General features: G+C 33.5%; 1 protein-coding gene across 1 annotated transcript in view; it reads left to right on the forward strand.

Moving 5' to 3' along the window:
• Positions 1-12,387, forward strand: part of LOC110030479 (protein fluG) — a 128,920-nt gene that overhangs the window by 45,022 nt on the left and 71,511 nt on the right. Inside the window, exons 6-7 of the mRNA XM_020733207.1 lie at positions 1,525-1,681; positions 1,747-1,842. Coding sequence (XP_020588866.1) covers positions 1,525-1,681; positions 1,747-1,842 — 253 coding nt within the window. The remainder of the gene's footprint in view (positions 1-1,524; positions 1,682-1,746; positions 1,843-12,387) is intronic.

Raw genomic sequence — 12,387 nt, forward strand, 5'->3', positions numbered from 1 at the left:
GATTCCGGTGACCGACAACTTCTTACGGGCAACTCCCCCAACTCCACTTTTTATCGCCGACAAAAAGGTAAGTGTTTTATTTTATGGATAATATGAATATTTCTTTCTATGATTCGGGCCCTAAATATTTTAATATTTGAATGTTACAATTGTTCATGTGCAACGAATTTAAAGAAACTGTAATAGTTTTATGATGATTTTGTTTTCTTTCTTTTATTTAATTGACCATTTATTTAATAGAGGTTATATCTCTGATTCACTGGATGAGTGCTTTGAGTAGAAATCTATTCACATTTTATATGCAGACAGGGGTTTAATGTAATAAGTGCTTTAAAATGTAATGAGCATGTGATTTCTTTTGAAACAAAATTAATTAGGTGCAATTCTTTTATTTTGAATCTCATCCTGATATTTGACTGAAGATTATTCTTACAAAATATGTATAAATGAGGTTATTATATATAAATATATGTATGTGTGATGCTATACGTATATGAGTAGATTATTGAACTATGAACAAGTGTTTGTTGTGGAAATACATGTATGAATATGTTGAGTTTGCTCCCACTTGGATCCCTACTATCAATCGTGGGTATGTTTTCTGACTTTTTTTCATTGTTATGAACATTTTTAGTTTTCTCCCACTTGGATGGTTTCTTAGGCAATCGTGGATTTATTTTTTTTAAGTGGTCTATGATGATTCATGACCCAAGGGATTCTTCTGGCTGGCCTTACTACAATTATGCTTTATGATATGTGTGATTTTGATATTAAGGGCTTTATGACAAAAAGTTCTGCTTATTTATTTGTAATTCCTTTGTTATGATAGGAAATTCTTCCTTTCTTTCCATTTATATATGTTGTTTTTTGGAATTATGATTAGGTTATGCTGAATTGGCTTTTTCAAATTTTGTGTGTAGTCTCCTCTTTTCGAAATCTTATAACCTAATGTTTCAATAATATTACTTGTTATTTTAATTTCAATATTGTGTTTAATTGATGTGTAACTTTTAATATAATATTTTAGACTTTGACTTTTTTGTAATATTTTGAAATTTAGTTATAGTATGTTTCAATTGTTTCTAAAACTATGCACTTACAATTGTATTCTGCAAGTGCATTATCGTCTTTATTTCAGAAACTATTGCAGTACAACAATTTCATAGCTCACCTATCCAAACAGACATATTGCTTCAGCTTCAGCTTCTCTTGGCAATAACTTCACAACAATTTCTTCTACAGCAGTTTCACAACTGCAACTGTCCTAAACAGACCTGTTGTCCTGCTTAGATTGTTTTTAAGTTCTTATGAAGCCTGCATATTCAGCAATTTTATGTTCACTTGAGATGCCTTTCTATTTTTAGATCATTGAAGATGTTTCTCGTTTTTAGTTTATGTTTATGCAGGCCTAATTTGTTCTTGTTTTATGTGGGAAAAGAAAATTGTCAATTCGAGCCTCATGTTTTGCATATGCATGGGCTGCAAACTGGACAAATTAGTACTGTGTTTGTTTTGAAATTTCAGTTTTGGCGATACAGACTTGGATTTAAGGCAGTGCAACCCTCTTCATCTACGCGCTGTCCTGGAGGAGAAGAGATTTTCTAAGTGTAGGATTGTTCTCTTGCATGCAGCCTATCCATATTCAAAGGAAGCATCGTATCTTGCTTCTGTTTATCCCCAGGTTTGATGTTTATGTGCGTTTTGATAACTTTAAAAGTGTCAATCTGCTAATATCTTCATGAACAGGTTTACCTTGATTTTGGGTTGGCAGTACCTATGCTTAGCGTTCAAGGGATGATTTCTTCTGTGACTGAACTCCTACATTTAGCCCCAATAAAAAAGGTGAAAAAATTATTTTCGTAATATGGACTTTTATCTCAGAGAAGTTCCACTTTTAGTATTGGAGTAAATTGCAATCAGGTTTTTAGGAGTTAATTGGAATTGAAATGTAACTGGACTAACATTTTTATGTAATGGGCATGTTTTTTTGTTAGATTGCAATTTACACGGTTATTTGAAATCCTAAATCAGATTGCAATCAGGAACCAATTTTTTGGAGTTAATTGGAATTGAAATGTTGAATATCAATTATTTTATTCTCTATTAATGGCATATCTTACAACCATCATTTAAAACGATCGATATGCATTCTAGTATTAGGATAGACGAGTTTATCTATCATGTTAACAAAAAATTGCAGAACCAATTGCAAACAGGCCTCTGATATAATGGTTCATGTAGAATTTACTTTGGAGGAAAATTGTTTAATTCATTATTCACAAATAGGGTACATATTTATAGGAAAATCAATCCTTCCTTATTTACAAACATACCAAATATATATATCTTAAAATAGGAAAGAAAATAATTCTAAATAAAAAATAAAAAAACATGAAAGGAAGGGAATATACCAATCAAATCCTCTAAGATTTGGAGGTGGTAGCCAGCCTACACGAGAGATGTAAACATGGAAAGGACAAATTTTTCTTAGATTTCTACACTCACCCTGAAGTTGGGGCGTAGATGTTGTAGAGATCGAGCTTGGTGTTGAATTCTGAGAAGGTGCTGAAAGGATTAGCCTTGGTTAATACATCAATAATTTGTTGGTGTGTTGGGTTGTAGCCTAGTTATATAACTCCCCCAATGATTTTTTTCAGAGATGAAATTTCTAGCAACTTCAATATCTTTGGTTTTGTCATAATGCACATGATTCTTGGCAATACTGATAGCTGCTTGACTGTTACAGAATATTTGTATAAGCCTATGGAAAGAACATCACAGTTCCCTTAACAATTTCTAAATCCAGATCCCTTTATAGATTTTTAAGACAATGTAATAACTAGTTTTGCAAAATTGGGTAAAAATTTTTGACGACTTAAAATGAACCCTAAATTTTGCATCTCTTAGATTACAACCAAAGCAATTTTATAAAACTTTACTCGTCAAATAGATCAATTCGATATATAATACTAAATTATGAATAGATTGGAAGATATAAATATAAAAATTTATGAGTTAATTAATTTTAATTAACCTTTAATTACCCCTCCCTACTCCAGATTACTGTTCCCAACTGACTTACGTCATGATTTTAACCCCATGTATGCATCGAATAGGGAAATCCTCATTCTAGAGCCTTCAATCCCTCTTTCCCCCTCGCAGTTTTGCTCGCACACCCCTCCCTTATCGTTCAATCGCGCCCAACAGAAACTCCTGTAATCTGCTCCAATAGCAGAGTCGCGGTCACAGTGAAGCAGCGCGAGAGGTAGAGTGTCGCGCCTTCTATCCCCTCTACTAACATTCGTCTCCCGTAATGCTTCGCCTAGCTACTGTAGCACAGTTCGTGATGTAGAGCGCGAACAAAGAAGGCCACGCACACGACCGAGAGCCGCAAGCCACAAATCCGAGTTTTGGGACGAAATTGGTAAGTGTGAAACTCACTTTAGTGATTTTCTAGACATTCATTTTCTTCTTGACGTTTTCATTTTGAGATTTTTCATGAATCGTGTCTTTTTGTTTCCGGTCACAGTAACACAGACGTGGTTGTGTTAGAACCGAATAAGTTGGTTTGTGGGTTTTCATAAAGATTTCTAGCATGAAATCAACAAGGTTAAGGGAGGTGTAACTAAATATAGGAAAAGAGGGAAAAAGAGTTTTGACAACTTTGGAGAAGGACATGTTATCGTGAAAGCCGTTTAAGGTGCATTTAAGCTATTCAGTTATGTTTTTAGGTAAATTATGTTATGAGCCAAGATGTCTCGAAATCTGAATTTTTTTTTATAGATTTCAGGTTGTTTACCCGTGATGGCGAGTTCGAGGCAAGCATGTAGAAGTTTAGGTAAATTATCTTATGAGCCATGATATCTTGAAATCTGAAATTTTTTTAATAGATTTCAGGTTTTTTACCCGTGGCGGCGAGTTCGAGCAAGCATGTGGAAGTTAGTCTTAGGCCGACTCCGTAAATTCATGTTATTATTATCCATATAAAAGTTATCGTAACGTTCAGCTAGTTACCACAGATTAAGAATCTAGCATGACAATTAAAGTGATTAATTATATTTTTAAAATTCAGTTATATCTTTTATTTCAAAATATATGTTTCACTCTAATTATGTTCTAGTTTAATTAAATTTTTCATATTATTAGATAGGAAGATATCTTGAAATTTGAAGTTTTTTTATAGATTCCAGGTTGTTTACTAGAGGCGGCGAGTTCGAGGCAAGCATGTAGAAGTTAGTCGTAGGTCGACTCCTTAAATTCAGGTTATTATTATCCATATAAAAGTTATTACAATGTTCAACTAGCTACCAAAGATTAAGAATCTAGCTTAATAATTAAAGTAATTAATTATATTTTTAAAATTCAGCACTATCTTTTATTTCAAAATATATGTCTCACTCCAGTTATGTTCTAGTTTAATTAAAATTTTCATATTATTAAATAGGAAAGATATATATGATAAAAAAGATATACAGGATATGCATGAGATGCATGATATGCTTGATAAATATGATATGCAATATAGACATAATATGGTAGATATGCATGAGATAGAAATATAAATGATATAAGAGATATGCATGAGATAAGAGACATGAATGATATGAGATATATGCATGATATGAATAATGATTAGTTGTACAACAGAGTAAATATGCATGTTAGTAGATGCATTAAGATGTTTCAGAATATATGTTATGAAAAATGAAATAACTTATATATGTATGCTTATACGTGCATGTTTAGAAGAGTTCACATTCTAATGGTACAGATAGATGACGCGAGTGTACCCGTGCACGTAGATTTTTTCTACCACCTCAAATATTTGTCATGATTAGATCACTAATCGCTGTGTCGACGAGATAATATCGGCCAAAGGCGAGTAGGCTAGAACTTAAATTCTTAAGTATAATCAAAATCAAGACTGCAGTGTATCATGTATGTAGTAAACATGAATTTTTAAGTATAATCAAAACTATGTTCATAAGCATGTTCATAGGCTGTTTATTGTATGTAATCATAATAATGTCACTTCATAAGTGTTGTTTCATAGTAATATCACTTGTTTAATGTATAGAGCTCAACTATTTCCATGTTCTTTAATCATGAGTCATCACCCTGCCCTAAAGACTATATAAACTACCGATAAAGGTTGGACTTCTCCGAACGTAGCAGTTATCGTTGATCCCCCTGATACTCACGATTCTCTAATGTTCTGTTACTGCCTAATCCCAATGGTTCCCAAAGTTTTGTCCTCGTATAAATATTAGGAGTCGAGAATATCGCATCCATGCATAATGTACTTGCAAACACTTATGTAATTGTCTACCCATACATTCATTGTGTCATTTGAATCACTATTCTTATATCAAGCATTTGTAGGACATTATATATATCATGGACATGAAGCATAATAATTGAATACTTACGAGAAATTTATATCATAAGCATAGTCCAAGCATGACATTACATGTATCGTATAAAAAGTAAATGTACAGCCATACATTCAATTGTAGTTATTCATTCACAATATGCAGAAATTTTAAATGCATCTGTGCCAACATAGAAATCATAGGAAAACCTATAAAAGATTATTTTTCTTTAATTAGTAAAAGATTATTTTACCTGACTTGACTGAGTGCCCACATGCTTGTCTCGAGCTCTCCGCCTCGTATAGACAACCTGTGAATTCATAAGCATCATAGGAACTCATAAAATTTGATCTCACATCATGATTAACCCAAAAACAAGCATTAAATGCCAAAACTTACCATAAAAGGGCTTCTTGGCATAAATTTGTTTTTTCCGAAAACATCTATTTCTTTTTTCTTTTCTTTCTATCGCCTCAAACCTTATCACTGATTTCGTGCTAAAATATTTTCAGAAGTTGGCAAATCAATTACGACACTTTCGACAAAATCGACACGTTTGACGGCTACGAAAAGCACGAAAAACGAGGCATTATCAAATCAAAAGGGTGAGGAAGGAAATGAAAGTCTCAAATAACGTGAGAGAGGATTCGTACTTGTAGGAACTTGCTCTGGAACCCTGGATCGTGCTCTGCGATTCCCAGATGGCCGCTCGCCCCTTACTGCTCGCAACCTGCTATGGTGCCTGATCACATAGGAGCTTGCGGGAACACCTCCAGACGAGCGAGGAAGTTATCACGTAAGTGAAACTAAGTAATGGAGCAGGAATTCATGAGAGGGGAAGAATAACGGCTTTGAAGGAAATACGATGCATCCAATGAATAAAATGGCGTGAGGTGATGGGGAACAGTAAGGCTATGGGAGACTAAGGAGATTAGCAAATATAATTAAGATAATTATACTTATAACTTCAAAATTACATGTTTTCCAATCCGTTTACAATTCATGCATGGTGCTTTATATAAAATTAATTGATTTCATGCATAGAATTTAATAACATTATTTCAGTTGAACTCAGGGTGATTAAAAATTTGGGGTTCTTTTCAATTTTGCTAAATTTTACCAATTTCTTGAAATTTGAGCCTTACTGCTCTCCCTTATTAAAATTTCGTCCTAAAAATTTTTGACTGCTTGGATAGGAAGGGATATTTTTGTAGCATTTCTTCTTTTTTTTGTCGCTTACTTTTTAGGCCTGTACTTCCCCTTTATTTTCACAAAGGGAATTAGTCAGTTTCTGAGTTTCTTAAAATCATTTATAAAAAATTTTTCAGGCTTTACAATATATGCTAGATTTTCTATACTTCAATATCTTCATGTGAAATTCTCTACTCTGAATTTGAAACATATTTCTTTAACATTTAAATGTAAAACATATCGTGTATATCTGACATATTTGCAGGCAAGGCTAATCTGTAGGCTACTGAACCATTTCTTTTTATAATTTCAAAAGGACTAATATGTCTGGAACTCAACTTGCTTTCTGGACCAAATCTAGCAGTACCTTTCATTGGTCTGACTTTCAAAAATACGAAATCTCCAAATTCAAATTCGTTTGCTTTGTTTTTTGGGTCATAATATTTCTGTTGTCGTTCTTGAGCAGCTTTCAATCTATCTCTAATTAATCTGAATTTTTTGGTGGTTTAACAACTAGCTTGGGATCTAACATTTGACGTTCACCAACTTTAAACCAGTTGAATGGAGTTGTGCACTTACTGCCATACAGTGTTTCATAAGGAGCCATTTTGATACTAGATTGATAGCTATTGTTGTAAGCAAACTCGATCATTGGAATGTGATATTTCCAACTGCCTCTAAAGTCGAGAACACGAAGTCTTAATAGATCTTCTAATACTTGAATTTTTTTTTCTGATTATCTGTCGATTTGTGGATAAAATGTTGTGCTAAAATTTAACTGTGTACCCAAACCTTGTTGAATGCCCTTCCGCAACTTGGATGTGAATATTTCGTCTTTGTCAAAATAATAACTTTTGAAATTTTGTGCGTTCTGATAATTTTCTTGACATATAGTCTGACCAACTTTTTCATTGAATTTGTATGTCTGATAGGCAAAAAGTGAGCTTATTGGGTTAACATATCAGTAATAACCCATGTACTATAGTGACCCTGTCTAGATCGAGGAAATCCCATAACAAAATTCATAACGATTTCTTCCCATTTCCATTCAGGTATCGACAATGATTGTAGCAATCCGTTGGGTCTCTGACGTTCAACATTTACAATTTGATATGCTTTGACATTCAGATACATATTGAGCAACATTCTTCTTCATGCCTGGCCACCTGAATGCCGATTACAAATCTTTGTACATTTTGTACTGCCTGGATGAATTGTTTACTCTAAATGATGAGTTTCATGTAGGATTTTCCTCAAATAAAACTGCAGTTTATTTCTGATAATGCCCTCTTCATCAACAGTCATATCAGTTCTATTTTCTGATTGACATTGTTTAAGATGTTTCAAATATTCGCTCCTAACTTTCTGAGCTGCCTTGATTCTATCCTTTGAAGTAGGTTGCGCTGACAACTAATGTAAATACACCATGTCATCTGATCTTTTAACTTCGAACTGTAAAACATCAATTTTTCTAATCAACTCTGGCCTCTTTAGTAAGAATCTAGCTTGCATTAATTGTGGATTTACGGCTCAATGCACCAACAACTATATTTGCTCGGCCAGGACAATACTGTATATCCAAATCATAGTCTTTGATCAACTCTAATTATCTTCACTGTCTCAAATTCAATTCTTTTTTGTGTGAAAATGTATTTCAGACTCTGATTGTCGGTGAATACTTCGCATTTCACGTCATACAAGTAATGTCGCTAAATCTTGAGAGCAAACACCACAACAGCTAACTCTAAGTCTTGCATTGGATAATTTCTTTCATTTGGCTTTAACTGTTTGGTTGCATAGACTATCACCTTTTTATTTTGCCTTAGAACGTAACCCAAGCCTCTTAGTGCCGTGTCACTGTAAATCTGGAATCCTTCTGTGTCTGATTGAAGAGCTAACACAATGTAATAGTCAAATATTTCTTGAACTCATGAAAACTATTCTCATATTTCGCAGTCCACTCAAATTGAATGTCTTTTCTCATCTACTTGGATAACGACATAGCGATTTGTGAAAATCCCTTTACAAACCTCCTATAATATTTAGCCAAATCAAGAAAACTGCGTACTTTCGTAACATTCTTTGGAGTGGGCTATTCCATAATTGCCTTCACCTTATGACAATTTACTTAAATTCCCCGACCACTGATAATGTGTCCTAAAAATGCAATTCTTCGCAGCCAAAATTCACACTTAAAAAAAATATATATATATAACTGATTTTGCCTCAGTAGCTCCAAAACCATCCTTAAATGTTTGTCATGATCTTCATCAGTTCTTACATAAATCAGAATATCATCAATGAAAATAATGCCAAACCGATCCACATACCGCTTGAAGATTTAATTCATCAGGTCCGTGAAAATGAAATGAGCGTTGGTTAAATGAAATGACATAACTAAGAATTCATATTGACCATGCCTAATCTCAAAAACCGTAATAGTTATATCTTTCTTTTACTCTGACCTGATGATATCCCGGTCTCAGATCTATCTCGAGAAAATACAGTTGCACTCTCTAACTAATCAAATAAATCATCAAGCTTGAGCAAAAGATATTTGTTCTTAATTGTTACTTTGTTCAGCTCTCCGTAATCAATACATAACCGCATTGATCATCTTTCTTTTTGACGAACAATATTGCAGCATTCCACGGTGAATTGATTAGCCTGATAAAATCATTTTCTATCAGTTCCTGCAACTGACATTTCAATTCTTGTAATTCTTTTGGAGCTATTTTGTAAGGAAATTTTCAATATTACAGCTGTTTTTGGCTGCACAACAATGCTAAACTCCACTTCTCATTCTGATGGTAGCTCTGACAATTCTTCAGGAAATACATCAGGAAATTTTGAAACCACTGGAATATTCTTCAATTCTTGTACATCTTCATTCAATCCTTTTAATTTTGCCAAGAATACGAGTTCCCTTCGCAAATATTTTCAACTTTCACTGCACTAATCAGTGAAGATTGTGCATTTTGATCACATAAGATATAAAATGATTTTTCATCAGAGGATTGATTTTCAACCGCCATTTTCAATATTCAATTATAGTAAAATGATTTACCAACCAATACATTCCCAATATGACATCAAAAGTCTGAATTGGTGTGATAGTTAATTCTATTGTCAGTTACTTATCATAAACATGAACAAACACACCACATTTTCTATTGGCATAAAAATCACTTCTCGAGGGCATAATCACACAGAGCAGGAGAAATATGCATAATATCAACATGTCAACTGGTAGCAAACTCATCGGAAATAAAAAAAAATGTTATGCACTTGAATCGAATAAAACATTGCTAGGCTGATCCTGAATTAGGAGCATACCTGTAATCACTTTTTCAGGTTCTTTGGTTTCTTGAGAAGTAATTGCAAAAACTCGTTCTTTTAATGGTTGTTCAGTTCTGCACTTTGAAGTTTCACCATTTGTTTGCATTGATATTTTCCCAAAATTGAGTTTTGCAGGGCTGATTGCCTTCCAAAAATTTTCTGGGCTATCCTTGTCCCTTAATTGTCTGTGATCATTTGTCTCTCTTATTTTTTGTGGATAATTCATTTGGATAACTTTAACTATCCACATTTGTAACATTTTTCTGAACCAATCAACACTGCCCAAAGTTTCTTTTTCCACATTTTTTACAAACTTGCTTTTCCAATTGTGGTTGCTTTTTTTTGCCTTCTGATTTAATTTTCTTGCTTTGAAAGTATTCTCTTTTGCTAAAATTTTTCCTCTTACCTATCTGAGGTTGCCACTACTGACTAGAAAAGTTCAACTTATTTTCAATTCTTCTTGCCCTTTCAACAAACACGAAGAAATTGCTGATTTCAAATTGAGCTAATGCCAACTTCAACTGATCTCTGAGACCGCACAAAAATCTGTGACACTTTTTCTATTGGGTGCTTAAATAAGAGGTGCACATCTAGAAAAAGAAGTGAATTCTGCCTCATATTGTATAGTTGTCTTGGTCCCCTGAGTTGGATTGAAAAACTTATCTTGCAGTGCTAATCTGACTGAAGCCAGAATAAGCCAATCTTTGAAGACTAACAAATTCTTGCCACTGAATCTGTGGAAGAGGTGTCAACTGAAATTTTTCTCTGCTACCTTTCTGCCTCGCCTTCCATCATGAAAGTAGCTAGTACCACTTCTATTTTCCAGCCAAATCATGCCATCGAGAATTTTTCAATCTTCAAATGTCAATCTTCAGCAACTGTGAATGATTGAAATATCTTCAAGTGTCAATCCTCTTCTGCCCTAATTTCAGATTTGTGCCCTGTATTGGTGGAGAATCTTTTGATAGCAGTCATTTTGTCAACCACTTGTGATATCAGCAACACAATGCCCTGCAACTCAATTATTCTGGTGTTTGCATTTGTCTTATTCTGATTTTCATTTCTGCTAAAAATATTTTCAGATTTTCGTGCTTTGTGCATGGCCTAAAAGACTAAACCTCAGTACTTTTCGATTAATCTTCAGGCATGTTTATCTATATTGACACAATTTGTTATTTAAATACAATTTATCATATAATATTGTGTTGTGCATGTATGATACCTTAAATATTATGTGATACCCACCACAGATTCATCAACCTATAGCTCTCTATAAATCATTTCATATTTGATCTCATTCTTACTTCTAAATTCAACACGCTTCTATTATTATTTTCATCCAATAACCATGCTCTGATACCACTTTCTATCTCACCCCAACCAACCCCCTTGATAGGGTCAATAGTGGTGTGATAGAGGATGACAATTTGGTCTGATCAATTCCTAACAACACTCGTCCAGACTTTTATGATCAGGACCCAATGGTTGATAAATTATTCTAACTGAATCGTCACAATATACACAATACATTGTATTTCATAATTCATTCATACACACACTCGGAAACATGAAAAATATTTCATCCCAAACATAAAAACTATACATAGTTGTTAAATCCAATATAATTAAAATACATACTTAAAACATATGTACAAATTCCCAAAACTATCACACAAAACCTATACAAAGAGGCACCTGACTACTCTCCCTAGTGCTTGTTAACCCTACCTATAAGGCAACAACGAAAAATAAGCAACAACGAGCTCAGAGAAATAGTCATGGCTTACATAAGATTTTATAAATAGAAAAAGAAATAACGTACATGCTCATAGAAAACTGTAAATGATTACATACACAATTAATAACATGCTAGAATGGTAGAGAACATGAAAAGAGAGTATGTAGTATAAAAATTAAGACTGTAGTGTATCATGTAGATAGTAAACATGAAATTATAATTATAATCAAAAGTATGTTCATAAGCAGTTTCATAGAGTATTTATCGTATATAACATAGTAATGTCATTTCATAGATGTTATTTCATAGTAATGTCATTTCATAGATGTGTCGGCGCTTAAAAGGGGGAAAAGGAGTTTAAATGTTTGGGGGTCGCCCGTAAGAAGCTGTCGGTCGCCAGAATCGAAATCCCGTCGCCCGCTTCGGAAGGACTTTTTAATTTACATATATATATATAATTTTAGAAAAATATGAAATCAAACTGACCTCATATTTTCCATAGTTTAAATGAAAGAGCACTCAACCTCAAATCCTGTATCTACCCCGAGGGATAAACACAAGACTTGAGGGTGATGCTCGATTAAATAAACTAAGAAAGATATGACATCCGTTTGGGTCTGCGAAACCGTTTTATTTGCCGACAAGTTCCCCTATTTAATACAAATAATTAATAAGGTTTATTTTAAGCTGGGTTTGGAAAAACTCCCTATAAGGGCAAGCCCCTATAGTTAATTACATCTTAAATGA

This window comes from Phalaenopsis equestris, unplaced genomic scaffold, assembly GCF_001263595.1.
Source record: "Phalaenopsis equestris unplaced genomic scaffold, ASM126359v1 Scaffold000725, whole genome shotgun sequence".
NCBI lineage: Eukaryota > Viridiplantae > Streptophyta > Magnoliopsida > Asparagales > Orchidaceae > Phalaenopsis > Phalaenopsis equestris.